General features: G+C 44.2%; 3 protein-coding genes across 9 annotated transcripts in view; 2 read left to right on the top strand and 1 right to left on the bottom strand.

Moving 5' to 3' along the window:
• LOC147146822 (uncharacterized) overlaps positions 1 to 14,814 on the top strand; it is a 69,469-nt gene extending 54,655 nt beyond the window's left edge. Inside the window, exons 26-50 of one of the 5 annotated variants that reach the window (XM_086031821.1) lie at positions 92 to 177; positions 1,414 to 1,540; positions 1,619 to 1,715; positions 2,749 to 2,892; positions 3,658 to 3,735; positions 3,830 to 3,907; positions 4,034 to 4,054; positions 4,555 to 4,590; positions 4,707 to 4,751; positions 4,853 to 4,879; positions 5,022 to 5,048; positions 5,184 to 5,198; positions 5,341 to 5,361; positions 5,491 to 5,508; positions 6,192 to 6,218; positions 6,520 to 6,608; positions 7,229 to 7,366; positions 7,433 to 7,556; positions 8,702 to 8,746; positions 8,812 to 8,892; positions 9,622 to 9,769; positions 9,851 to 9,907; positions 10,718 to 10,798; positions 10,875 to 11,034; positions 12,327 to 14,814. In XM_086031821.1, coding sequence (XP_085887947.1) covers positions 92 to 177; positions 1,414 to 1,540; positions 1,619 to 1,715; positions 2,749 to 2,892; positions 3,658 to 3,735; positions 3,830 to 3,907; positions 4,034 to 4,054; positions 4,555 to 4,590; positions 4,707 to 4,751; positions 4,853 to 4,879; positions 5,022 to 5,048; positions 5,184 to 5,198; positions 5,341 to 5,361; positions 5,491 to 5,508; positions 6,192 to 6,218; positions 6,520 to 6,608; positions 7,229 to 7,366; positions 7,433 to 7,556; positions 8,702 to 8,746; positions 8,812 to 8,892; positions 9,622 to 9,769; positions 9,851 to 9,907; positions 10,718 to 10,798; positions 10,875 to 11,034; positions 12,327 to 12,609 — 2,053 coding nt within the window. In that variant the 3' untranslated portion in view covers positions 12,610 to 14,814. The remainder of the gene's footprint in view (positions 1 to 91; positions 178 to 1,413; positions 1,541 to 1,618; positions 1,716 to 2,748; positions 2,893 to 3,657; positions 3,736 to 3,829; positions 3,908 to 4,033; positions 4,055 to 4,554; positions 4,591 to 4,706; positions 4,752 to 4,852; positions 4,880 to 5,021; positions 5,049 to 5,183; positions 5,199 to 5,340; positions 5,362 to 5,490; positions 5,509 to 6,191; positions 6,219 to 6,519; positions 6,609 to 7,228; positions 7,367 to 7,432; positions 7,557 to 8,701; positions 8,747 to 8,811; positions 8,893 to 9,621; positions 9,770 to 9,850; positions 9,908 to 10,717; positions 10,799 to 10,874; positions 11,035 to 12,326) is intronic. The other 4 variants (XM_086031823.1, XM_086031824.1, XM_086031825.1 and 1 more) reach the window with 4 other exon arrangements.
• A 691-nt stretch (positions 14,815 to 15,505) lies between these two features.
• Positions 15,506 to 19,216, top strand: rnf215 (ring finger protein 215). 3 transcript variants are annotated; one of them, XM_086031559.1, is made up of 10 exons: positions 15,507 to 16,246; positions 16,323 to 16,460; positions 17,006 to 17,077; positions 17,174 to 17,244; positions 17,302 to 17,356; positions 17,442 to 17,546; positions 17,739 to 17,855; positions 17,917 to 18,045; positions 18,128 to 18,230; positions 18,742 to 19,216. In XM_086031559.1, the coding sequence occupies exons 1-10, from the start codon at positions 16,034 to 16,036 to the stop codon at positions 18,762 to 18,764; spliced, it is 1,026 nt and encodes a 341-aa protein (XP_085887685.1). In that variant the 5' UTR covers positions 15,507 to 16,033; the 3' UTR covers positions 18,765 to 19,216. The 3 variants fall into 3 exon arrangements, with proteins under 3 accessions (XP_085887683.1, XP_085887685.1, XP_085887684.1); XM_086031558.1 differs by having other exon boundaries at positions 15,509 to 16,246; positions 17,159 to 17,244; XM_086031557.1 differs by having other exon boundaries at positions 15,506 to 16,246; positions 17,006 to 17,244.
• On the bottom strand, positions 19,012 to 26,571 carry ascc2 (activating signal cointegrator 1 complex subunit 2). Its single transcript, XM_086031556.1, has 19 exons — positions 26,415 to 26,571; positions 25,627 to 25,718; positions 25,398 to 25,556; positions 24,784 to 24,957; positions 24,423 to 24,552; positions 24,267 to 24,334; positions 23,588 to 23,701; positions 23,414 to 23,526; positions 23,234 to 23,308; positions 22,779 to 22,883; positions 22,644 to 22,712; positions 22,479 to 22,553; positions 21,880 to 22,108; positions 21,581 to 21,777; positions 20,857 to 20,976; positions 20,458 to 20,694; positions 19,755 to 19,848; positions 19,587 to 19,678; positions 19,012 to 19,502 (listed from the first exon to the last, which is right to left on the bottom strand). The coding sequence occupies exons 2-19, from the start codon at positions 25,708 to 25,710 to the stop codon at positions 19,331 to 19,333; spliced, it is 2,307 nt and encodes a 768-aa protein (XP_085887682.1). The 5' UTR covers positions 25,711 to 25,718; positions 26,415 to 26,571; the 3' UTR covers positions 19,012 to 19,330.
• Positions 26,572 to 26,943: the final 372 nt, after the last annotated feature.

Here is a 26,943-nt window from a genome sequence, read left to right on the forward strand (position 1 = left end):
AGTCAGGTGACCCCGACCTCCATGGTGAGATAATGGCTTATAAATCAGAGCCAGGAAGAGCTGCCACCTAACTCATGTGCTCCCCCTTCAGGTTTCCTCAGGAACTGAACGTGGGAAAAGTCAGCGCTGAGGTGATGTGGATGCTCTTTGCTCAGGATGTCAAGTATGCTCTGGAGGGTAAGTTTCGTGCTAACGTTTTGTGCTGGTCTCTGCGTGTGTGTTTGTCTATTCTATTCCGTCTACTTCTTTATTTATTTTTTATTTTTTTCACTGAATCTTTAATGATCTGTGATGCTTCTCCAGTTTTGGCTAAAGGTGGCCGCAGGAACGTCGGTGAGCGTTGGTTGTTAGCATTGTTAGCGTGTTAGCCGTCACTTGATTGTCTAGAACATATTTCTAGTCTTATCTTTCAGATTTGGAAGGTTTTCAACTTTTTTTTTACTGTCATATAAGCGTAAAAAGAAGTTAACCACAGTTAAAATTCAACACTAAAACCATTGTCCCTTCTTAGCATTAGGTCAATTCTTATTTTGAATAAAGGCATCATATCATGTATGTTAGCATAGCAACTGGTAGCAGTTTTCTATTTCACCAGTTTTCATTTGAGACCTGTAGTACCAGATGAAACGATGTAGTATACCTTTATGATCTGTTGCAGCACTTTCTGTACTTAGGTAGCATTTGTTCTTGGTGTTGGTTAGCATGATAGCATATGTCAACCTACATTTCTTGCCCTGTTAGCGTTTGATCAGTTCCTATTTGAAATAATACCCGTCTAAAAGGCGCCTTGTAAAATCCCGATGTACTCTCCCTCAGGGCTTTCTGTATTCAGGTTGCTGTCTTGCTATGTTAGCATACTAAATGTTAGCGTTGCAGCCCGAGCACTTTTGCGCTTCCCAAATTGCAAGCCCACCTGTTTTGGGGAATTGATTGTATCTCGCAGTGGTTAGACTTTTCCTTTTACGCTTGTAAGGCAGTTCATAATGCAGGCTAGTGTTGGTGTTAACATTGTGTTAGTGTGTTTGAGGCTGCGTTTGGAGCGTAGCAATCCATCATCGTAGCTTTTTTGCTGCGTCACCGCTTTCTCCATAAAGTTTATCATCACCATCATCCTCCTCCTTTTCATCTCTGCTGTCATTGTTTTTTTTGTTTTGTTTGGGGTAATTTTTTTGCCATGCTGTCGCCATGGCAGCAGCAGCTCCCGGCACCTTCCGCATCCGCAGAATAGACTTCCAGGATGGTAAGACCACAGAATGGAGATTGAAGGATTATTTCACATACTTAATAGCTGTTAGAGCAAAGGATTATTTGCTGGTCAATTTAGTACATGAGGTTTGCTGACATGTTTAGGAAGGGCAATCGCCGGTATACTTCGGATGTGAGACAAGTTTGCTGTTAATTTGTGTGCCCCAGAGCACGATCATCATCGTCTGTGCAAGCCTTCCGACTACATGAATCTTCACTTCAAGGTCAAGTGGCTCTACAACGAGTACGTCTCAGATCTTCCCGCCTTCGCTGACGCCGTTCCCACGTATCCTTCGTAAGACGCCGTCTTCGCCGTGTGGATCCGTCCCACCCGTGTCGGTATTCAACGCCTTGTTGTGGTTGTCGTCTCCAGGTGGTTCCTGCCGTTTGTCCTGGCCTGGCTGGATGAAAATGAAGACGTTTCCATGGAGTTTATGCACGGAGCACTGGAGAGGGACAAGAGGGAAGGAGTGAGTCAATACGCACACAAGCGGTTTCCTTTACTAAACATACCAGCAATCTCCTCTCCAAAGCATACCGACAACTCTTCCTTTCGTAAACCTTCTATCCTAAATTTATTTTAAAAAATCTACATTCATGAATTTATATGCAACATCAATTCTAAAACTTACCAACAATCTCCCCTCTACAAAAGTCCCATTCCTGAAATTACTCGTGATTCTTGCTTTTCTGAATAAGAAACACATTTTCCTGAACATATGAGCAATCCCCTATTCCTAAAGATAGCGGCATCCCTCTTTCCTAAATTTATCATCAATCTCCATTCCTACATTTACGAGCACCCCCGCCCCTTTGCTAGCAATATCTGCGTTATTTATTTGTCCAGGGAGCCCATTTCCTAAATTTACCAGCTAAAACTGCTTTCCTAAATGTACTAGCAACACCCCACTTTGCTAAACGTACCAGCACCCACCATTGCTAACCTGAACAATAATGCCCATTTCATCATCATTTACCAGAAACCCCCCTTTCCCAAATTTCCCAGCAATACCTCTGTTCCTAAATTTACCAGCAATCACTTTTCCCAAATCTGCTATTGACACCACTTTCCTAAACCATTTTTTCAGCATACCAGCAAAACAAAATGACCTGCAATACCTCCTTTCCTAAACTTACCTGCAAACTCCCTTTCAAAAACTCACCAGAAATCTCCCTTTCCTAAACTTAACACTTTAACTTACCAGCTAACACTTTACTAAATTTACTAGCCATGCCCCTATCCTTGCCATTCTTTCCTAAACTAGCTACCACCTTCTTCTAAATTTCCCAACTATTCCACTCTCCGAAACTAACAATCATCCTTAACCCTAAATTTACCAACAATCTCCCTTTTCCTGAATCCTAACCTTACCAGCAAAGAAAAGGCATGAGTTGAAACCCCTTTCACACCGTCTGTCAAAGTCGACTTTCCCAAGTTGTGAAAAAAAAACTGAAATTCCATTCTACTTCTTCTTCTTCTTGTATATTTTCGTGCCTCCCTAGTTCCAATCGACATCGGAGCACGCGTTGTTTTCCTGCTCGGTTGTGGACATTTTCACGCAGCTCAACCAAAGCTTCGGGATCATCCGCAAACTGGACTGTCCCGACCCTGCCGTGCTGGCTCACTACAACCAACGATTCGCCAAGGTGACCTTATCGATTGTGATATCATACGTCATAAGTGCTCAATCCCTATAAAGTTGCATGAACGCCACTTAAGCAGTGGAGACCCCAATTCCCATGATGCCTTGTTGCATCAAAGGCCTGTCAACTTTGTTTGAGAAAATTATTATTCTCCTAGTTAAATGAAAGCATTATTATCATCCCAGGTTGTTGGATCTCAATTTATCAACTCGGTTCTCAGATGAAAGGATTATCATTGTCAGTTGTTTGATCAGAGAAATATTATCATTGAGGTTAAAGATTTATCATCATAATTGTGAGATCAAAATTCATCGGGAATTTTACTAAAATGTGCCGTCCGTTTATCGCCATCCCTCTGCAGCCTGGCTACCCTTGCGCCGTCCGTCTATCCGCCTTTTTGTCAAGCCGGATCAAATAGTGAAAGTGAATGAGTGAAAGTTTAGTCAGACTCGCCGACGGACGGTCGCTTAAAATTAGAGGGGGGGCCGGCCCATAGACGGTTGCTGTTTTTTTTTTCCCCCCCCGGGAAAAAAAGGCGATTGACGGACAACGGAAAGGTACCCGCGCTGCAGACGGATGACGAGTAACAGACGCTCAATTTGTAGTCAGTCTGCTAATGATCTCATATGTAGTGTTAGATCAAATGAATGTTATTGTAGTTGTCAGTTCAAAGTGCCACGAGGCCTCTTGCTCGACTTGGCTGCTCGCCGTGCTAACGTTCTTAGCTAAAATGTTTTTTTTGCGCGTTTGCTTGTTGCGTTTGTTCAGACCATCAGCAAAGTCCTGCTGCAGTACTGCGCCCTGCTGGCCAAAAACTTCCCATCCTACTGCGGCAAGGAGAAAATCGTCAGTATACAAACATCGCCGACGTCAACGAGGTCTTGGGGAGGAGCTCGCTTGATCGCGTCTTTCTTTTTCTTGTCGTGTTTTGGTTGTGTAGCCGTGCGTGCTGATGAACAACATCCAGCAGATGAGAGTCCTTCTGGAGAGGATGTTCGAGTCCATGGGAGCAAAGCAGGTCGGCTCGCTTTTATCAGATTGACGCATACACACAAAGTGTTACGAGGGTGACCACTTTTTGATGCTTTTCAATCTGCTTTGAAGACATTTGAGTTGACTTTTCAGTCTTTTATTTTCTTGGCAGTTGACAGTTGAGGAGGAGAGGGTATGTCGCTTCTTAGATCCCCAAAACCCAGCCGCCTTTTTATTTTCTCTTCAGCCGAATAATAATCGTTTGTTTACTCCTGATAAAAAATGTCGGGTTATGCAGATATGTGTACTCATGTGTGTGGATTCTTGTATGTGATCAGGCTCTAGCCAGCCAATATCACCCTTTTTCCGCAAATGATCAGCAATTCCCACCATTCCCACTTTCCGAAATTCAAAAGCAAGCCTTCCTTTCCTAAATGTATTAGCAACGTCCCTTTCCTTAACTCAATAGCAACCTTCCTTTTCCTATCTTCCAGCAATCTCCCTTTCCCTTATCTGCCAGAAATTCCACTCGATTGAAGCTTAAAGACACATCCAATTCCCAATGTGGCTTTCCTTAACTTACCAGAAATCTACTTCTTCCGTTGCTTACCAGTAGCCCCACATTTTGTGAATTTACCAGAAATCACTTTTGTTTTTCATTTGATGTTGAATATCGTTGCTTCTTTACAAAAGTTGGAGAACGAGGACGAGGAGGAGTTTGATGACGAGGTGGGTGCATCTGTCGCGTGATGACATGACCCCGCCTCCTCGGTGGATGGGTTCATAGTTCAAACGTTTTTTTGTTGTTGTTTTTTGTTTGCGTTTGCTCACCCCGCCCACTGCAGGCCAACAATGACGTTGAGGGCCGTGATGATGATGATGATGACGTGGTGGGTATGCTATGCTAACTAGATAGCCACCGTTGCGTTTGTTATTTGGTCTTTTTATTACTGTGTCTTTTTTTTTTATCATCATTTCATTTTTGAATCAGTCGTGCTCGGACTCAGAAGGCTCTGAGGTAAGTGGCGGCGGCCATTCTTTAGCATTAGCATTGTTAGCATTTATCCTTTAGGGATGATAAAGGGGGAAACAGGAAGAAGAACTAAATGAATTTCCTGTTTGTCACTTCCTGCCCCATTACTGATCACGTGCACGCTCAGATGGACAACAAGGACAAGGAGGAGAAGGTCTGACTGTGTGTGTGTATGTGTTGTGTTGAACTAGTGTAAGAATCTTTTAGGGAGTGTGTGTGAGCGTGTGTTTCTATTGCAAACATTTAGGTAATTTTTTTTTTTTTTATTTGTTTTGTTGTCATCCAAAAGATTGAAGAGGAAAAGGTGAGCCACCACAATGAACATTGAACAAGAGTAGATTCTTTTACATTTAAATGTTTTATACAGTATATTATTTGGTATTTATATTTTTAGCTGTCATACCGTACAAATAATATGTCATTCACTTTTTCTTGCTCTTGTACAGCTGAAATCTGACAAGGAAAAGGTGTGTGTGAGTTTGTGTGTGTGTGCGTGTGTGTGTGTGTGTGTGTGTGTGTGTTTTCTTACAAATGGTGAACTTTCATTTTCACATTTTTATGTTATTTGTTTGTTTCTTATTTTCATCTTTGGACAGTTGGAATCTGAGGAAAAGGTGTGTGTCTGTGTGCGCACGTGTGAGTGTTGGCGTGTCTGTATGTGCGCGTATCTGTTTGTGTATATTTTTGCATAATTGCGTGTGTCTGGATTAGTGTAAATTGTGTATATTTTGAATGTGTTTGTCTGCTTCGTGTGTCAAATAGCTCTGAAATTGTGTGTGAAATTGTTTTGTTCAATTGTTTATGTATGTGTGTGCATTGGATTGTGTGTGTGAACTTTTTGGTTTTAAGTCTGTTATCTATTTGAATCTGCTCATTTGTTTTTTGTGTTGTGTGCGTGCGTATGTAAAAGTGTGTGTGTTTGTGTGTGTTTGCAGGTTTGTTTCTCCTTTGTTTAAATTTCTGTCGATATGTGTGTGCATCTATTTGAATGTGTGTTTGTTTCTCTATTTGTGTGAGAATGTACTTTGGCATGCTTATGTCTACTGTGTGTGTCTTTTGTGTATGCTTGTGTTGCTTTGTGTCTGTGCGCGCTTGATGTTTGCACGTCTACATGAGTGTATGGATATTTGTATATAAATGTATTTGTGTTTTTGTGTGTGTGTGATAAAACAATTGATTCGTATTGGGGAAATTATATCGTTTTATTCATATGCACATGAATAACGCTACATTATCCACATAGTTGTGTGTGTGCGCGTCGTGATGTGTGACGCGCGTGTGGGTTGTGTTGTTTCAGGCTGAGAAGAAAGATAACGAGAAACAGGTTGGTTGGTTGTTTTTTCCGTGTTGTTTTCTACGTTGGCGCCCTCCATTAGCCTCCCCGTCTTGCTCCTTCCTTGCTTCCTTGGACGTGACCGCAAAGCAGATTGGAAAGCTTCAAAAAGCTGGCGGTAGACCACCACACGTGTCCCGCCGAGCATCCAGACTGTGATAGTGATAGAGTGCTGCCGAACCCACCCTGGATGTCCCTTGACCTTTGACAAGATTATTTACCCCAGCAGTTTTTTTTGTTTTTTTGGGGGGGGGGGTTCAGGGGGCTGAACTCACATTTGTGTGTTTTATAGTTGGACACGGAGGCTGCTGACATCCTCAATGAGCTACAAGTGAAACTCAACGGCGTACTTGACAACTTCAGTGTTGTCTTTGCTAAGAGGTACACACACACACTCACTTTTTAAAGAGGAAGTCAACCCAAAAATGTCCTTTATCGGTATACTGAAGAGTAGTCTATGTTCTTTGCAGGCCCACAAGTCTAAACATGGCATTCTGATTAAGATTGAATGAGTTAAAGCGGAAGTCAACGCAAACATTGTTTTTTCAAGAATATGTTCTATGCAACAACGACCAATCACGGCTGACCTGTTTTCTGAAGCTGAGCTGTGATTGGTTGTTACCTGAGCAGTTGTGATGTCATTTTCAGTCGACCGAAGACAAAATGGCCGCCCCCAGAGATGGCTAAAAACGGGTGGATTAACTCTTATTCCGCAAACGCAATATTGTTTCAACTAGTTGGCTTGCATAGAACATATTCTTGAAAAAACAATGTTTGCATTGACTTACGCTGTAACTCATTCCACAAACGCAATCTTAATCAGAATGCCATGTTTAGACTTGTGGGCCTGCAAAGAACATAGACTACTCTTCAGTATACAATTTAAAACACCATATTATGTAACATGCGCTTAGTTGTAAACACACAAATGATTTAAGAGTTTTCAAACACACTTTACTCGATGCCCTTTTGAACTTTTTTTCTTCCTTGCTTGCCTTCAGCTTGCAGGCGCGCATCGGCGCGTGCATGCGTCAGATGTCGGAGCTGCTGTACCAGATGAGAGGCCCCCCCAACCCCGACACGGCCGAGGGGGAAGCCGACGCCGTGCTCAGGCCGCTCATGGACTTCCTGGATGCCAAGTATGCAGACTTTGTTACGCATTCCCTCACGGCCCGCATGTGGTTCTCATGATTTCCCGCGCGCAGTCTGAGCGTGTTTGCAGACGTGTGCGAGAAGGCGGTGCTCAAGAAGATCCTGAAGGACCTGTGGAAGGCGGTCCTGAACGGGCTGGAGAAGAGCATCGTCTTGCCGCAGAGTAACGACAGCCTGGTAACAAAAAAAAAACATTCAACGTGACCCAGCCTTGAAACCGGAACCCTGATTTAAAACCCTAACCCTCATTTGAAACCCTACTTTGATACAGTAACCCAGTCTTGACACCCTAATCCGATTTCAAACCTGCATTTGAAAACTTAATCCCGAATGGAAATACTAACCCAGGCTCAAAACCATCATTTGAAACCATAAACTTGACTTGAAACCCTACTCTGAAGCCCGAATTGAAATTGTAACCCTACCTTGAAACCTTAGTCTAAAATGATAACCCTAATTTGAAATCCTACCACTTGTTTGAATTTACTATTCAGGTTCAAAACCTTTATTTGAAACCTTAATCCTGTCTTGAAACCCTAATCTAGGCTACAAACCCCACTTTGAAACCCTAATCATTGTTTGAAGCCCCTATTTAAAACCCCAATCCTACCTTGAAAACCTGATTTGGTAGCCACGTCTTAAAACCCTAATTTTAAATTCCATCCCAAAACCAAAATACAATTTAAACCCTAAATCTTTATTGAAACCCCAATTTGAAACCCTAACCCTTGTGTGAAATTTTGACCCAAGCTTGTAAACCTGATTTGGAAGACTAACCCTGTCTTCAAACCATAATCCAGACTGGAAACACCCTCATTTGATATTCTAAACCAAGTTCAAAACCCTATTTAAAAGCCTAACCCTTGTTTGAAATTACAACAGCATTTTAAAGTCCCCGTTTGAACCTTTAACTCTATCTTGAAACTCTAACCCAGGCTCAAAATCCTCATTTGAAACCATATCACTGATTTGAAACCCTACATAGAAAACCTAACCCTAACTTGAAACCCTAATTTGAAACAAGAACCCTGGCTCAAAACCCTCATTTGAAACCTTAAACCTGGGTTGAAAACCAATTTGGAGTCCATGCTTGAAACTCAAATTTGAAAACCTAATCGTTGTTTGAATCTCAAACCCTAAAGTGTCTCTTAACTAATGTCCTTCATACTGTATGTGGTTATGCAGTCGCAGCTCTCCACTGCCATCTGCTGGTGAACATTAAAAACAGATTTTCTGTCATTGGTTTCCACTGATCTGAAAAATGACAAAAACAACATGAATAATAATGATGATGACAATCATTGCTCTTGGTGACTTTGCAGGGTGCGCAGATCCTCACTGCCGCCAAAGGACTCTCCAACCTCAAGGTAACTCATCTTCAAATGACGTCGACCACGAGGTCCATGACGTCGATCTCGTGTTTGTGTTGCAGGGCGGCGGCGGCGGCGGCGAGGCCAAAACGTTGACGCCCAAGCAGTGCGCTGTGGTGGACGCGGGCCTGGAGAGCCTCAAGGTAGGCGGAGCTGCCTAGTCACATGACCGGGGCTTCAAACAACCAGGTGGCTTTCAGACTCGTTGAGGAATTTTAGCCCGGGATTAGGGTAAGGGGTTCAAGCCTGGGATAGGGTTTCAAACTCGGCTTGCAGTTTCAAATGAGAGTTTTGAGCCAAGGTTAGGTTTCCAAATACTCATGTTGAGGTTTCCAGCCAGGGTTGGGGTTTCAAGACAGCATTTGGGTTTTCAAGTTAAGTTAGGGTTTCAAGTGAGGGGATCGAAGGATTCAAATTTTAAAGTAGGCTTATAAACAAGGATGAAGATTAAATTATGTTTTGGGTTAGGATTTCGAAGAGCCTGTTTTCAGGTTTTTTAATACAGTTAGTTACGATTTCAAATCAGGGTTTCAGGTCCAGTTTAGGTTTAGTTTAGCTTTTTAAAGTAAGATTTTGAGTATAGGTTAGGGTTTCAAGGCAGTGTAAGGGGTTGAAAATAAGGAGTCCAAGTTATAATTTTATGTTTTTTAAATCTGGGTTCGGGTTTTAGATGAGACTTGTCTAAGGTCTGGCTTGGCTTAAGGTTTCAAATTTGGGATACAATTAGGGTAAGGGTTTTGAACTTGGGTTCTAATTTCAAGTGCTAACATTTCACATCTAATGCTAAACATGCAATTGCGCGATCAGGCTTTTTAGTGGTTTGAGCATCTTAATCCCAAAATACATTCATGTGATTTCCCTTTTTTTTGCAGCAATATTTCCATGCCGGCGGAAACGGCCTGAAGAAATCGTTTGTGGAGAAGAGTCCCGAGTTGTCCACCCTGCGTTACGCTTTGTCGCTTTACTCGCAGAGCACGGACGCCCTCATCAGGACTTTCGTCACCACGCAGCGCGAACAAGGTACGCACCCACGCACGCACGCACGCACACGCACGCAGGCGCGCACACACAGTTAACGTACGTGTGCACGTATGTCCCTAGTGCACAGCGGCATGGGCATCAGAATCACGGCCAATGAGAAGGTTCGACCTGATCGAGGTGAGTGCTCAGGCCCCGCCCCCTGAATGATGTCATCTGTCAATCATTGTTAGGGCTTTGAACAAGGCTGGCAATGGCTTCCGTTTGGCTGTAATCAAATTAGGGTGTTGAGTCAGGGTTACAGTTTTGAATTCGGGTTTCAAAGTATGGTTTTAAGATGGGTGTAGTGTTCAAAACAAGACTGCATTTTAAATTAGGGTTTCAAGATAGATTTATGGCTTTAACTTACAATTTCAACCAAGGTTTAGTTTAAATAAGGGTTTCAAACAAGGGTTAGGGTTCTCAGCCAGGGTTAAGGTTTCAAATGTGGCTTTCAAGTCTGGGTTATGGTTTCACACCAGGATTGGTGTTTCAAGGCAGGGTTAGGGTTTTAAAGCAAAATTACGGTTTCAAATTTGCGTTTGAAGCCTGGTTTAGGGTTTTGGATTTGGGATTCGACAGGGTTGGGGTTTCAAATGAGGGTTTCAAGCCTACATTAGGGTTTTAAACAAGGCTTGGTGTTTCAAGCTAGGGTTACGGTTGCAAATTTGGGTTTCAAGCTTGGGTTGGATTTTAAAATTTGGCTATCAATGGGTTATGGTTTCAAACCAGCGTTTTGAGCCGGGATTAGCATTTCAAGGCTGGGTTAGGGTTTTAAATCCTAGTTAAGGTGTCAAATTAGGGTTTGACGTGTTGCTTAGTGTTTCGACACAGGATTGCGGCTTCCAGCCTCTGTTGGATTTTTAGGTCAAGGCTAATCTTAAACCTACAGTTAGGGCTTCTAAAGTAGGGTTGGGCTTTGAAAACGTGGTTCCTGTTTTTGTGCTTGAGGTTCGGGAGTAGAGAACCCAATCGGCGAAGTCGTGCTGCAGGTGGACGTGCTGGCCAAGGAACGCAAAGTCAGCGTCAAAGGTGACGAGCGCCCCGTTGCCGCCTGCGCGCGCGCCGCTGAGGTTGGAGACTCATTATTCGCCGTGTCGCCCGTCAGTGATCGGCGTCAACGACCTGCGCTGGCAGACGTCCGGAATGTTCCGGCCCTTCGTGGAAGTTTCCCTGCTGGGGCCGACGCTGGCCGACAAGAAGCGCAAGTTCACCACCAAGTCCAAGAACAACTGCTGGAGCGCCAAGTTCAACGAGAGCTTCCAATTGTCAGTCGCACACACGTGACATCGCGCGCCGCATCACTCGCGTACTCGACAAAACCCTATTCAAACGTATTCAACAAGGTTCCACTTTGGCTTTGGAGCTTGGCTTTTTGCTTTCAACACTAGGTTAGTGTTTCAAGAGTAGGTCAGGGTGTCAAATGAGGCTTTTCAACAAGGCTTGGACTTGCCAATTCGGGGTTTTAAGACACCACTACCGTTTCAAAGTAGGGTTTCAAGATAGGCTTTGGCTTTCAAACAGATTTAGGGTTAGAAATGAGGGTTTTTCAGCCTGAGTCAAGGGTTCAAAGAAGAATGAGGAGTTCATCATTAGGTTACAAGACAGGGTTGGGGTTGGAAAGTTGGGCTTCAAGCTTGGTTTTGAAGCCAGTGTTTCAAGACTAGTTTAGGATGTCAAATTTGGGCTTCAAATAAAGATTTAGGGTTTCAAAGTAGGGTTTCAATTGAAGGTTTTGCAGCCAGGATTACGGTGTGAAATTAGGGTTTAACGTCAGGATTAGAGTCTAAAAGTAGGGTTTCCGGCCTGTGTTAGGTTTTTTCAAGTAGAGTTTCAAGACTAGGTTAGGAATTTAAACTAGGTTTGGGCTTTTAGGTTATGTTTGAGGCCAGAGTTAAAAGTTTGACCGTAGGATTTAAGACAGGGTAAGGTTTTAAAAGTAGTATTTTCAGTCTGTGTTAGAATTTGAAAGTAGGGTTTTAAGCCTAGGATAGGGTATCTAATAAGTTAAATAGAGGTTTAGGGTTTGTAAGTGGAGTTTTTAAGGTTTAAGGTTAAAATAAGAATTTAAGGTTTGAAGCCAGGGTTAGGGTAACAAGGTAGGGTTTCAAGATGGGGTTTGAAACCGGAGTTAGGGTTTCAAAGTTAAGGTTTCAAGACGAGGTTAGGGTGTCTAGGGTTTTAAATAAAGGTTTAGGGTTTGAATGTTTCACTTGAAAGTTTCCAGCCAGTGTTAAGGTTTCAAGATGAGGTTAGGGTGTCAAATTACAGTTTTAAACAAGGTTTAGGGCAGTGCTTCTCAATAATTTTTTGCAAAGCCACCCTAGGAAAAAAATATATATTTTCGATCATTTAAGATTATCCATAAAATTTGTATAAGTATTCCTAAAATTGTATCCTTTTTAACGATAACAAAAAAGAAAAAAGGACTGGTTTGGGGTTTCAAGTTAGGGTTGGAAATGAAGGTTCGCAAGCAAGTTTGCGTCCCTTTTGTGGATTCTGCTGCTTTTTGTCCGAGTGTGTTTGGCGCTAACGCCAGCGTTTTGTGGCTCCTCGCCAGCGCGTTGGGCAAAGAGGGCAGCGAGTGCTGCGAGCTGCAAGCCTCGGTCAAGGACTACTGCTTCGGGCGGGCCGACCGCGTGGTGGGCGTGGCCGTACTGCAGCTGCGCGACCTGGCCGGCCGCCGCGCCTGCGTCTGCTGGTGCCCGCTGGGTCCCGCCGTCCGCGCCGACCAGACGGGCACCACCGTCCTGCGCATCCTGGCCCAGCGGCCCAACGACGACGTGGCCAAGGAGTTCGTCCGGATCAAGTCGGAGACGCGGCCCCCCGAGGAGGGCAGGTGAAGCGGGAACCCGACGCTTTCCCAACGGGGCTCCGCCAATCGCCGGTACCCACGACGACGACGACGACAAGAGTCTTGGAGCTTTGGAGGACTATTGTGTGCTGGCACCGCAGCAATTATTGCCTCAATGTTGTTGCGGTGCAATTTATCAAGTCCAAAGGAAAGTCCTACCGATAAGGGGTGGTACTTCAGAGAGGTCCAGGAACTGAAAGTGCCAAGAACAACAAGGTTTCAGAAACTTTAGGCGGAACTAGCAACTTACTGGACCTACTGTATATGTTTGGAACTATTGTCAACATTGAGCTCCAAGACTAGAAGACTCACCCTACAACATTTCTGATTGGAACCTTTTAGTTCTGGGAACTACAAGAACCAACTACGAAATGTTTCAGAAAGTTCAACTGGAACTAGCAACTTTTAGAGAACCACTGAGTGTTTGGAGCATTAGAACTATTGGCATAATCTAGCCACAGGGTTAAAAGACAACCCTTACAACACCTCAAAATGCACCCTTTTAGTTCACGGAACTAAGTAGAAAAAGTTCCTGGAACTTTAGGTGTCTCTGAAAGACCATTGGGTGTTTGGAATTATTGCTAAAAATGTAGGTCTGGGGTAATTGATCTGGATCAAAAAGAAGGCGCTACCAAGAAAGCTAGTCCATAAGAGAGATCCAGGAACTATCTCAAAATAAGAACTAAAGCTTCCTGGAAAGTCAGGTCGAACTTGCAAGCTTTCGAGGACCATCGGAACTTTTGTCAAAATTTTGTTCTGAGGTAATTCATCAGGGCGAAAAGATGACCCTGCAAAACTTCTGATTGGAATCCTTTAGTTCCACGAACTACAAGTAGCAAGAACTAAAACTTCCTGGAACTTTTAGTTCTTGATGTAGCCAATTGTGTGTTTGTACTGCAAGAACTATTGACTACTTGTAGTTCTGGGGTCATTTATTGGGGCCAAAAGAAGATCCTGGTGAGGCATGTAGTGTGCTTTTGAGCACTAAACACGGGTACCAACAACTCAAATTTCCTTGGACCTTATGGTGGAAATGCCAGTTACCACCAATTAGTTCCCTAGCTGAAAACAAACTTGCAGGGTAGTCATTGCGTGCTAAAGAAAAAAGACCCTATTCAGGGCTAGTACTTTTGGGAAAATTTGGAAAAACACACATCCAGAAACTAAAGATACCATAAACTAAAAGTTCCTGAACTTTATATTAGAACTTCGGGAAATGTTGTCTAAAATAATTCTAGAGTAATTTATCATGAGCGAAAAAAAAGTATTTTGGAGAAGTCCTTGAACGAGAAGTATCAACAACTGAAAGCTCCTGAAAGTATCGTCAGTTCCGGGGTAATTTATCAGGGCCAAAATGAAGGCATTCCTCCAAAATGCCCATCCTGATGTTTACAAACATTTTGATTTCTGCGTTATTAGAAGAAGCTGAATGCTAGCTTGTTAGCTTCAACCTGTGCTCTTACATATCGCACCTTGAATGGCAACCATTTCGCAAACTTTTGCCGCCATTTTGTTGGTGGAAAATAACATAGTAGCTCGCGAGCGCTTTGAAGTGTCATTTGATGTGAAAGCCTTTTAGATGGAACGAGTTACCATTAATTGTATAAAAAATATATATATTAAAAAAAAACAAAAAACGTCTGTAACGAGGAGCAGAGTCCGCATCCGGCGGCTAGTCTGAGTACCTTTCTTCACTCGGTGTCCTTAAAACTGGTGCTTGACGACAACACTTGTGGATTTTAAAAGGCAGGAAAGCAAATAGTTGTGTTGTGTTACGGACATAAAACGACATCCTCATTTTCTTGCTGCCTTGAATTTAAACTGCGACGACTGCTGGCAAAACGAGGATGCGCATTCAACTCTGACTTTTCAAAGGGTCTCAGCGGACGTTTTGAATTGAATGTCAATGCGTGACGTTAGTTAAACCACTTGTTGCATATTTACGACGCCGTGTGTTTACAACGTGCCAAGTCATCCAAGAGCTCCTCTTGGTACACGTCTGTACATTATGAAGATAAAAGAAATACAAGCATGTATTTGAACAAAGTGTACAAACTGATGTTTCAACGGTGAACATTTTTGCCATGTAGGTAATGTGACATATGGAGACTGATCAAATATGTAATTAAGTTAGTCAACAAATCGTGTGACATAAACAGTGGAATATTTTGTACATAAAATATTTATGAATGAAGTCAAAGTGTGGTCTCTCTCTTTTTCTTTCAGCTTTATGGAGCAGTTGTGTCATTTTAGGTACACCTGTAATTTTATTTATAGTTTGACAGAAAACTTCAACTGGGCGGTGCTTTGGCCCTGTGCGGAGGAATTTGAAATATGATTGGTGAAAGAAACAGTCCCATATATACTAATCCGCAATATTGATTGTGAAGGCCTAGTGCATTTTACACTGACATAGCAACACACAGGCTGAAATCTGATTAGGGGAAAAAAAAAAGAAAAAGTCAAAAGTGGGTGATTTTTGGGGGGGTATAAAAATAATTTCCACCTTTATGCTTACTTTAAAATGTAAATTGAATGCAGAACACAACTTTTGGACATTCGTTAAAATAAAGTAGTAATGGTGATTAAATGCTTGTCAGGGCACAGTATTGGGATGGTTATTTTGTGAGGTGACTGTTGGAGACAAAAATTCAAGTCTGTCGGCGTCTTTCAGCTTCGATGCGAAACCAGAAGTGGATAAAGGAAATTATGTTGTGTTGCTGCTGTTTTTTTTCGAACATTCTAAACTAGCGAGCTAGATTCTAAATATGGTGATATAGATTTAATATAGGCCGTACTAAACCGTTACTTGGGTTACTAACGGGAAGCGGAAGGTAACTGAATCGTTACCTTCGTCTTTTAGCCAAGAGACGAACCCGGAAGTAAATAACGGCGCCCTCTTACGTTGCGAATCATCCTTTCTCAGACATCACCAAGTGCTGAAGTTATGGGGGCTAAATGTTTTTAAAAACATCGAAAATATTTAAATTATGATTACGAGTGTGGTATTGACTTGTTGTCATACTAAAGGCTGAAAGACAGTCCGTCATCGATCGAGTGAGTTGCTACTGTGAGGCCTTGAAACATCCAAAGTATTAATGGTGGCGAAGCGCCGTTTAACGTGAAATACCGGACATTTTAAATGTACAGATGTCATACATGCGTCACACTAAATTCTTCTTAGTGAAAATAAAATGTATACACGTATTATAGAAATATCTAATGTACTAACGACGCGAGCTAGTGACGATAGTAATCCTCTCCTAGGTTCCGGTGTGGTCCGGAAATGCTATTCGTTTGTTTACATTCTTTCGATTAACGCCAGCAAAATAATGGCTGACAATTAACCGTCCCGGTGCAAAAAAAAAAGCCTCTTAGAGACTTTTATTCCCCCGCTGTCGAGCTGGCCCACCATGGCGTCCCCGCTGGCGGTGCTTCTGTGGCCGGGGCTGCTGCTGCCTTTCGCGGAGGCGACGGCTGCTCCGCGAGTCGCCGTGGTGGAAGTATACGCGGAACAGCGGTTTAACGGCGCTCAGCTTCGCGGGGAGGTGATGACCGCCAGCCGGGGAGAGAACACCGAGGCCCCCGGTGAGGACCCGGAGAACCTGGAAGGAGAACTAGTTCTGGTCTGTCCAGCCCATTTTCGGCTATGTGTGTATGGTCCTTATGGTCATGCACTGAAGGCTTTTTTTGTTTTGTTAGATTCGCGACCTGGAGCCGCAGGTAAGCGGAGATGACAAGGAGGAAGGAGAGCTTTGGATCGGCGTGATGCCCGTGGAGGACCACCAAGGGTCCGCCGGGAAGCAGCAAGAGTCCTTCACCGAGGCGGTAGTCAGCAGGGTAAGGCCTTTTAGTCACATTGTCGTTCCAGAGAATGAAATTGCGCGTGAATGCAGAAGAGTAACAAAAAAAAAAAAGTGGGATTAATTGAAGTGCTGAAATGTAAAATTGAAATTTGGAATGGTTTGAATCAGTGAAGCCATGTGGAAGGAGGTAAAAGTGTAAAAAATGTATTCAAATTTGACAATATTTTTAAAATTTAGGGTATGGGATAAAACAGTTCTCTAAATGCGCTGAACAATTTTAATGGCATGGTTTGAATCGGTGAAAAAATAATTTTGGTCATGAAATGTGGAAGCACGATGTAAAAATGTATAATATATGTTTGGGAATGTTGTCATGGAAAATGTGGAACAATGAAAAACTTGTGAATCAGGGGAGATAATAGTTAATAGATAAATAGTTCCCAATGTGTCAATGGACACATTTGAAACAAGTACAACAGTGAAAATGTGTGAAATAATCGATGTTTTGTGGGTGCGGACTGATAAAAAAAAAAAAATGTTTAATTGACCCAAAAACATATTGTCCATTTTGTTGTGTAGATGAAGCGAGCATTGGTGCTCGGAGCGTCGGCGCTCATCATCCTGGCTCTCAACCAAAATACAGTCAGAGAAGTAAGGAAAAAAAGTGTGTGTGTGAATAAGAACGATATTAAGAGTGTTTTTTATTTTTATTTTTTTTGTATTGTGCTTGAGATGGATCTTTCTCAGGTTCTGTCCAAGCCCGTCATCATCATCCAGACGTCGGAGAACGTCACCAGGCTGATCGGAGCGCTGCTCAGGTATGCTAACGTGCTAACGCGGCAGCATGCCAATATGCTAACGCGTGTGTTATTTAGGGGCCTCCATGCGACCGCGAAGATTACCTTCACCAACGTCCTACACGACAACCTGGTGAGCGTCGGATATGGTGGCCCATGGAGCCCTGGAGGACATTCATTCGCTGACTGTGCGCGCGCGTATGTGTCTTGTGGGGCAGGGCGCCACGCTGACGCTGTGGTCAAGCTGCGGGCGCTCCAGAGGGGGGCGCTATGGTGAGTGGCAGGGCGTCATCTGTACAGGGGAGACCAACTCGCAGGTGCAGGTGCGTATCATCATGCTTCTATGCTAACGTTAACTTTAATAATCAGCCTTTTTTAAAAAAAAAAAATTTGAATACTTACAGTGCTTAACTTGCTTTCACACGAGAATTTTGAAACGTTACCAGTTTAACAATGAAACCGATTAGTTGCGTTTCTATGGTTTCCAAATGCTCCGTCCTGTTGCGTGTGTTCAGAAGTACCTGCAGCAGCTGTGGGACACCATCCTATGGGTGGCGCTCATCCTCAGCACCGGCGTCATCCTGCAGGCCCGCCGGCACAACCACGACCGCCATCTCCACGACAACATGGAGGTGAGTCCAACGTCGCGTTTGACATGTGTCAACCCATCGCGAATGACCACGTCTCCTTCAGTCCCTCCCTAAACAGGATGTCCTGAAGACCATGTCCTCCCTCCAAACCAAAACGTACCGAAGGCCCAAAGTGCGCCGCGGCGAGACGGACAACTGCGCCGTCTGTCTGGAGGCCTTCAACCACAACCAAGTGAGACGGGCAAAGCTACTTGAATATGCAGCAAAAAAAAAAAAAAAAAGCGGAGGGTTGACGCGCGCGTCCGTGTTTTCAGTGTCTTCGCGTGTTGCCGTGCCGACACGAGTACCACCGGGACTGCGTGGATCCCTGGCTGCTGCTGCATCACACCTGCCCGCTGTGCAAGCGCAGCATCCTGGGTGAGTGCTACAAAATATTGCATCCGGCACCAGCGCAACCGATTCACACCAAACCCTCGTGACATAATGCATGACAGCCAAATAAAAAAACTGTGCAATGAAAAGCCAGGGTAGTCGGGCATTTTGTTTTGAAAGTGCAGTTTTTTTTGTTGGGTTTTTTTTTGTGAAATGCACTGGTCATTTTGGTTTGAAGGTGTCATTTCCTAAAATTAATATTAGCATGCAGCACCAGCGCATCTGATTGATACCAAGTCCGGCAAGCGAAGATAAATAAAAACCCGTGCCATGTCGGTCATTTTGGTTTGAAAGTGACAGCTTTTAAAAAAAAATATCTTAGCATCCAATACCAAAGCACCCCATTTCCACCAAACTCAGCATACGTGTCTCTCATGACAGGACACAAAAGTCAAAAAAATAAGAAACAACTGTAGTCGGTTGAAGTTTTTTTGTTTTGTTTTTTTAATCGAAAGTAACACGCGTCTTATTTCCAATCTTTCCCCCCTCCCCTCAGGTGGCGTCCACAGAGACAGTTAGCGGTCACCGTGGGAACACTCCATTTTTTTTGTCTGAAGGACCCGAGTGCCGCCTCTGTTGGATCAGAAAAGTGTTGCGTGCGCACAGCATTTCATCCGGGAATTTCCCTCGCAAGCAGGACAGCGTTTTTGACACTTTGCGCTTTTTGCATCCGCAACCACGAAAACCTCAGCGGCCAAGTCGGGCACGGGTGGGTCCAAAAGGATGTCAGATGACGCCCTCGAGCGTGTTCAACTTGTGATGCGGGTTGGAGACCTTATTCAAGTATTTATTGTAAGCATTTTCATGTGCTGCGGTTACAAAGTGCTAACGGATCAAGTCCGTGTACAAAAGTTGTTGATTTGTGGTCTGCCGAGGCGCAAAACGGTCAACGCGATAAACATCCACTTCTTCCAAATGTCAGGATTTGCTTTTTGGTTGCAAAAAATAAACATCTCCCGACGGTTGCGCCACTTTGGTTTCCAATCAAATAAATTATTTGTCCCAAGAAGAGAGCATCAGTCATTTAAAAAAAAAAAAAGAAGAAAGAAAACAGCAGTCCTCCTCTTCTTCAGAACGGGATCCCGTCAGGAGGGGATCATACCTTTGTTCCTCTTGCGGTCGGCCATGTTGCGCCGGTTGTGGTTGGCCCCGCGGCCCTTGTTGGCCTCCTTCTTGCGTCTGTCCAGGAATGTGTCCAGCGTCTGTCCCTGGCCTTTGGGACGGCCCACCACGTGGCTGGGACGCTCGGGCTGGACGCTGAGGAGGAGGACCGGGCGACGCTTAGCAGACGGCCGCACGCGTGTGCGTCCGTGGCCGCGGGTTCCGCTGCGAGTGCCTTACCCTTTCCTTTGCTGCACGGCGGCTCGCCTGGCCTCGGCTCGCTCCCTCAGCAGCGCCGGGTCCTGAATGAACTGGTCCCTGCTGGCGTTGCTCTGTGGTCACAAAACAAAGCCCGGGTTAGGGCTTGAAGGCCGCAATGACGCAAGGACGTCCTCTCCTGACACTGACCTGCAGTGCCTGGTCTTGCTCTTCCTGCTCTTCGTGGTTCTCTGCTTCCTCAGCTTTATTTGCTCTCTGGAGGACCCTGGGCAGCGTGAAGGGTCTGCAGCGGAAACTCGTCAGTTAGCATCGGAGGCTAAACCGGTGGCAAGAACTCATTGAAATGAGGGAACCGAAGCGGACAACAAACAAGCATCAAGCACCGGTGGAAAATGAGTGTCTCCTCGCTTCTTTTGTTTTTTCCGTCTTTTTCCTTTAAGTCTCCTCTTACGCCGAGCTCCAAGGGAGCGCCCCGTAACTTCCCAACCGTTGCCCCCCCCACCCCAATCTCTCTCCAATGTTAGAACGACATAAGTACCAAACCAAAAGGTTTATGCTGTAATCGTCCATAGATGCCACAAGATGGCAGTAAAAGACTACTATTGTCAAAATCTGCCTTATGGGGTTCCACAGGGTTTAATTCTTGGACCGCTTATGTTATATTTTCAATTAGCATTTATGTCAATTTTTTTTTTTTTTTTTTAAATTGGTCAATAAATTGAGTTCATTTGAGAAATGAAGCCACCAAGATGACACCATATCAATACTGCTATTGCTTGCACAAAAACAGCAACATAAATGGACGATAGGTTCATAAAAAGATTTTTTTTAAAACACACACACACAAACACGCAAATTTGCGAATGCCAAACCAGGAATATGTGGGCCGTACCTCCTGTTGAGCAGGCTGTCTCCGTCCAGGTCGTTGGCTCCCACTTGGTTCATGTCGTACGTGTCGTCGTACTCGTCGTCGTAGTCGTCGCCCATGCCGTAGCTGGCCGACGCCCCCGCCGCGTCTCCCGCCTGCAGCTCCACCTCGTCCACCACCGTCTGGTAGGCCCGGTAGCGAGCGCGCTGCTCGGAAATGTGCTGCTTGTCGTTGAGCAGCTCCTCCGCGCTCTCGCCTTTCCTGTTGGAGGGTTGGTACGGGGGTTTAGGACATGAAATATTTTGGGTTCCAACAAGGGCGTTTTGAAGCCATGACTTCGGGGTTTCAAATTTGAGTTGGAAGCCTGGATTAGGTTTGCAAAATCGAGGTTTTCAGCCACAACGGGGTCAAGCGGTCGCACACCTCCTTCCCTTCCAGATGCGCGTCATGTCCATGCGATCCCTGCGGAAGACGTCAAACTCGTCGTCGTCAAACACGTTGGATCTGCTGTTCAAGACGGCGGGGAGAGCCGCTTTCACCGGCCTCAAAACGCAAACGCAAAAAAAATCCAAATTGAAACGATGCACCAGTGTCAACATGATCAGTGATTCTGTCAAAAGTTTACATTGTCATGTCATTTGTGTGGAATGTTGTTAAGAGGAAACTAAATGGAAGATTTTGACAGACTTTAGTCATATTTTGGACTTGAACTATTTTTTTTTTTTTTTTTAGGGTAAGCACACTTCAAATTTGGGACCTTTTAAGAGTTCCAGCATTCTTCATTCAAATATGAGACATTTTAAGCATTTTCAATTTGAATACAAACATTTAAAATTCGAAAATTTTTTAGCACATTTCATGTAAATTTAAAGCCTTTATAAAGGATATTTAATTTAAATTTTACACTTATAGTGCACATCATTCAAACGTAAACACTTTCAAGCAAACGTAAATCAAATTCAAGACTTTTTGAAGACACAGAATAGAGATTTTTAAGACACAAGTCCATATTGAGAATTTTTGAAGCACATTCCATTCAAATAAGACTAAACACACTTGAATTCCTCTTCCAACCAAGGGGCGTAGTCCCAAAAAGCTTCAGGTTGTGTGGTTATTTATGTACATGATGTTGTTTGCGTGGGATCACCTGGGCATGGCGCGGTCCAGCGCATCCAGGTCGGGGGCCAGTCGGCCCTCCAGGATGTTGTTGATGACCACCTCCGAGTCGTAGCCGTACTCCCGCAGGCACGCCATCAGGAAGCCCTCGCCCAGGTCGGGCAGCAGGTCCCGGATGCACGACAGCAGCGACTCCAGCTCCGCCTCGCTCACTGGACAAATGTCACCCTGGGGAGCGATATAAACAGCCAATCCGATTTCTTGGGCTGATCATGTGAGCAATGTTTTTTCATTTATTTATTTATTTTTTTTTTAAGAAGAACGGCTTACGTTGCTTCCTCTACGGGGGGCATCCGACATGGCCCCAGCTCCCTCGGGGCTCCCTCGGCCACTTTCCGCTTCCCTCGCGTCCCGAGCGATGGAGAGTAAAGCCCCGCCCACTGCGCCCTGATTGGCCGACTGCGACGAGAACGCCGCGGGTTGTTGCGGTTTGCGTCTGCCCACGCTGTCCCAGGCACTGTGGACACCCTGGAGCAGGTACGACGTCCTGGTCTCGTCGCTGAGGCGCACAAGTTGAGGAGGCTTCTACTAAATTTGTACCTTTCCTCTCTTTAACATTCTTTTCTTGTTATCTGAAGCTAACGTTGGTCTTCCTTAGCTTTAATGTTGGGGATCAAATTGGAAGCTAATGTTGGTAGCCGTTTCTTTGCCCTAATGTTAAGAGGTAACATTGGAAGCCAACTTCAAACGCGAACACTGGAGGCTCAAGTTGGCGGTAATTTTAGAAGCTAACTTTGGAAGCTAACATTGGAAGCTAACGGTCTTGTTTAGCTGTAACGTTTGAGCTAAAGTTTGAAGATAATACAAGTAGGTAACAGTGAAGCTAGCATAAGAAGCCAGCACAGAAGTTAACGTTGACGAGAGGATACATGGCAGGAAGCGCTTGTTGAAGGAGGCTGACGTCGTCTGCAATGGGAAACAGCTCGTCGTAGTCGCACAAAAACCTACGAGGACAACACAAACAAAACCGCGTCACAAACAAATCCACAGTCATGACGCAAACTGAGGAAAGACCAAAAGCGCTCGGCTCCCACCTTTTCTCCGACAAAAACGAAGTGAAGTGTTGCAGCACCTCTTCGGCGAACGTTTGCGTGTTTTCCACCCTGCGGGACGCCAACGCGCTCCTGTTAGCATTAGCGCGCGCGTGTTGTGCGACGTGGCAGCCTCACCCCTCCAGAATGGGCTGCAGGCAGGCGTGGTGCAGCAGCAGGTGCGCCGTCTCCAGCATCCTGCGGCGCGCGTGGGACAACCTCCGCCACAGGTCTTCCTGAAGACTGCAAACAAGTCGGGCGTGTTTGCAAATGTCACAAATGGAATTTCTAGCGCCAGTCCACCTTTGAAGAACCCCCTAAAAAATGCCAAATCCAGCCTGGTTGTCACCCCAACCCAAAACGACCAACTTCCCGTGCTTTTTCAGACATGCCTTCTCGAGACGTTTTTGTGCGCCTACTTATGACAGACGTGCTTGCCAAATTTTATGTAGCCGAATTAAACTGGCGTCGCGATTGTCAAAACATTCGACGGACTGGCCAGAATGACCCTAAAACGTACGATTTGACCCCCCCAAAACATTTATATCGGACGAGGCCTTCAAGCGGACCAATCAGACATCTTACAGGCATACCTTTTATCCTCAAAGGTCCTCTTTGTCAAGGCCTTTTCCAGGTCGGGCACGATGCTGTCGTAAAACGAAGTCAGTCTGCAGCGGGAGGAAAGCGCGCGCACACACACGATGTGGTGAGCACCAACTTGTGGCGTCTTAGTGGCCTGTAGCCAAATGGCGTGCGTGCGTGCGCGCGTCTACCTGCAGAGGAAGCTGTGCGAGTGGAAAGTGGCGCAAGCGGCCGGGAAGACGCCCAGGAAGGCGTGCAAGGTACTGCTTGTGTCACACAGGTACAGAACAATGTCCACAAAGTCCTGCGTGGAAACAACACGTGACGTCAACTTGCCTTCAACAGCCTCGGGGCGGTGCTCTTACCCGCTGGCTCATGCCGACGGCGGTCGGCTGCTTGTGGGCGTTGAGCTTCATCGGTTCGGCGGCGGCGGCGCCGTTGCAGCGGAGGCCGCACTTCTCCAAGATGATGTCAAACACCTGACGGGCGACGTGATCAACCATTAACTGTTGTGCCCGCCGTGAAAAAGAGGAGCAGCAAACTAGCGACTGGACATCTGATCACCATTTTTGCTGATCTATCGGAGGGATCTTAACCCAATCAACTTTATGTTTGGGCATTTTCTGCAACTCAATTTGGAATAATATCCTGTTTTGGAATGTAGGATGGAAATTTTGACTTGAATTTAACTCAACTTAAATAACTTGATTTAATTGAAAAAACAACATAATCCAACTCAATTTAACCGTTTTAAATTTTTCTTAGCTTATTTTTTTTTTTTAATTAAACTCAATTCAAGTGAATTCATTTTATCCTAATTCTCAACTTAAAACTCGATTGAATTCCCCTCAAATCTATACCAAACCCAACGTCGCCCAATTTTACTCCACTCAACTTGATTTAACTTAATTCAACTTAATTTATTGTAACAGTTTTTGACTACTGAGATGGAAATAAAAACATCGCTTGCCCCCCCCCCTCGCCTTTTTTGAAAATACGTGGCTGTGTGATGGGTTTATGAATCGAGCCAGAGTATGGCCTCACCTCCAAAATAGTGGGCACGGTGTCATCCAGGTCTCTGTAGTAGGCTGGCTGCTGAATGAAGATGTTCTCTGCACAGAAACGAGTTCAACAGAGGATGCAATAATCCACACGGAGTACAAGAGGTCGTCTTCAACGATATGATTTGGCAATGGTCACCGATCATCTTGTGCAGCAGCGCGGCGTTGCCCTTCCCGAACAGCACGCACAGGTCCATCATTTTGGGGACGTCAAAGAGGAAATTCTCGTATAGGATTTCGCCAAACACAGCGGGCGTGATGAAGTTCTCCTGAAGAACAACATTGTCACGTTTTCAAAGGAAAATTCAGTCAAAAGTGTGTATTCAATAAACATTAAAGCAGTCTCGCAATTCGCTGACACCATAGCCAGCGCAATAGAGAGAAAATAATAATACCAATAATAACGGAGCAAGTGACGGCACATAAATTGGGTGAGTGGTGCTGGCTCTGGAATTTATTTCCTACGATGTGTCTGTTTTGGATGATTAGGTTGCTCCCACCTTGGACTCCTTGTGAGTTGCCATCCTGAGGAAGGCGAAGAAGACGGCGCGGTGGAGTGAACGCTGAGTTTCCGCCACCGCCGGAGACGAGGGCGCCGAAGCCAGGTCGAGGCTGCGAGGGGCGTGGTGGACGTACGAGTCCAAGCAGTTCTGCAGCGACCTGTCAAACACAACCTGAGGAAGAGAAAAGGTCTGTGTTTTATTTATTTATTTATTTATTTATTATTATTATTATTTTTTTTTAAATCGATGAACTCAATTATTTTTCCATGAATTTCACATTAAATGAATAAATTAACATTTTTGTAGATTTTCTATAGTAAACTTAAATACTAAAGGACAAAATAATGTAAACCGTCAAATGTTCTGCCTAGAATTCATATATTTATTGTTATGAGCATTCAGGGACCAAAACAAGTCATTCTATTAATTATGTATATTTTTTTACTAATCTGCCAAATTAATCGGTTGTTGGGTTTTTTTGGAAACTGTGAAAAGGCATATTTAAAGTTTTACGATGACCACTACATCAGTGTTAGCCCTACTTTGACTTTTTCCATTGCATTAAGCTAATGGACTTACAACAAATAAAAACAATAAATAACATCTTTTACCTGACACCAAAATTTGTCATGCGGCAGCGCGAGTAGCCATTCCAGATCCTCCAAGATGAACCTGCCGCGTTCCAGGAACTCCTCCACCTCAGCCGGACAGGCATCAGCCGACAGCGGCACGTAAGGCACGAAGAGGCGCTCCTCCTTCCTGTCCGGGTGCTGAACAGAGAGATGGACGGTGACGGACAGCAAGCGCGTCACCAACGACAACAACAGGACGGGCACTCACCAGAGCGGCCAGCGAACGCTCCTTGCCCAGTGCGTCTCGCTCCGTCACCTGCTGCTCGTCCAGTGGTACCCGGGCACAGGCCATGGCTCTTCCTTGAAAAAGAAAAATCAATGACTTCTACGAAACACATTACACCTCGTAAATATTTGTATGTTTTGACATTATCGGCTTTTTGTCTGCCCCCATATGAGTGGCTAAATGAAAACTAGAGATGTAACGTGACGGAATAGGACAATGAGTGTAAAATATTTGGAAGAAAAAATGTTTTTAGCCCCATATATATTTAAAAAAATAAATATATAAATACATTTGAAAAAAACACTAAATAAATCAAAAACCTTGGAATTGATGATGGCCTTTAGCCCAAAAGCATGCTTTCCAAATACAGGGCTTTAAAACAAATAAAAAAATTAATCTGATGACCACAGAAAATATTTTTTTAGTTTGCATGTAAATGTAAAAATGTATTAATAATAATAATAATAATAATAATAATTTGTGATACATTTTTTTTAGGTGGGGGGGGGGTTAAACTACAAAAAATAACCGGATCAATTTGATACCACAAAATAACAGCATAGAGGTAGCTATGATTTCAATTCAAACCACTTACTTTTAACACTAATCTGGATTTGAAGGTTGTATAGTACAGTGCTAAGATCACAAACGAAAATCACATTTGATGACAGCGCGTCAATCGACAACGGCAGAAATGTGTTAGCATAAAGTGGCTAAACACGCCGAAAACTTCCTCGTGTGACCAAGAAAGAGGCAATAAATCCACCCACCTTCTCACGGTCAGCGTCTGTCACTCTTGGAAGGCATCCTCGCGCAAATGTCGCCGTTTTTGTGAGCCGTTTTCACTTTCAAAAATGTTTTTTTTTCTCTCCTTAATTTTTGTCTGGTGTCTCCAGCTGGGTAGAGCACGCATGCGTAGCTCCGAGTTCATTCTTCGAAAAATTACGTAGAGACACAGCCGATCTTATTTGTTTACCGCCTCCTAGTGTGCACCAGGTAGAGTACAGCATTGTTTGGTCGACTGTTAAAATAAAATATGATTCCAATTTTCCTTATAGAAGGCCACATAAAATTTGGGAATTAAAGTCACACAACTGACAGTAAAATAAAACAAATGCTATTGAGGTACATGCGGCTCGACAATGGATATACACTACACTATATAATTATTAAAAAATCGTTACAAAGGTGAAATTTTATTTTTAATTGAATGAAACTAACATATTATAGGTTACGATAAATGAAAAGTAACTATGCACTAATAAGTGAAATAGTTCAAAATAATTATCATTCATAGAC

This window comes from Filicampus tigris, chromosome 5 (assembly GCF_054856515.1).
Source record: "Filicampus tigris isolate MCC_2025a chromosome 5, RoL_Ftig_1.0, whole genome shotgun sequence".
In the NCBI taxonomy this organism is placed as follows: Eukaryota; Metazoa; Chordata; class Actinopteri; order Syngnathiformes; family Syngnathidae; genus Filicampus; species Filicampus tigris.

What these genes read in the sequence shown, in the direction of transcription:
- rnf215 (XM_086031557.1), top strand. Translation starts at nt 16,034, where the DNA reads ATGGCGTCCCCGCTGGCGGTGCTTCTGTGGCCGGGGCTGCTGCTGCCT. An exon ending in CCGAGGCGGTAGTCAGCAGG is followed by an intron (nt 16,461 to 17,005) that starts GTAAGGCCTTTT and finishes TTTGTTGTGTAG; the next exon opens with ATGAAGCGAGCATTGGTGCT. An exon ending in AGGCCTTCAACCACAACCAA is followed by an intron (nt 18,046 to 18,127) that starts GTGAGACGGGCA and finishes CCGTGTTTTCAG; the next exon opens with TGTCTTCGCGTGTTGCCGTG.
- ascc2 (XM_086031556.1), bottom strand. Translation starts at nt 25,710, where the DNA reads ATGGCCTGTGCCCGGGTACCACTGGACGAGCAGCAGGTGACGGAGCGA. An exon ending in TCGTTTTTGTCGGAGAAAAG is followed by an intron (nt 22,554 to 22,643) that starts GTGGGAGCCGAG and finishes TTGTCCTCGTAG; the next exon opens with GTTTTTGTGCGACTACGACG. An exon ending in CTGGACCGCGCCATGCCCAG is followed by an intron (nt 20,977 to 21,580) that starts GTGATCCCACGC and finishes TTGCGTTTTGAG; the next exon opens with GCCGGTGAAAGCGGCTCTCC.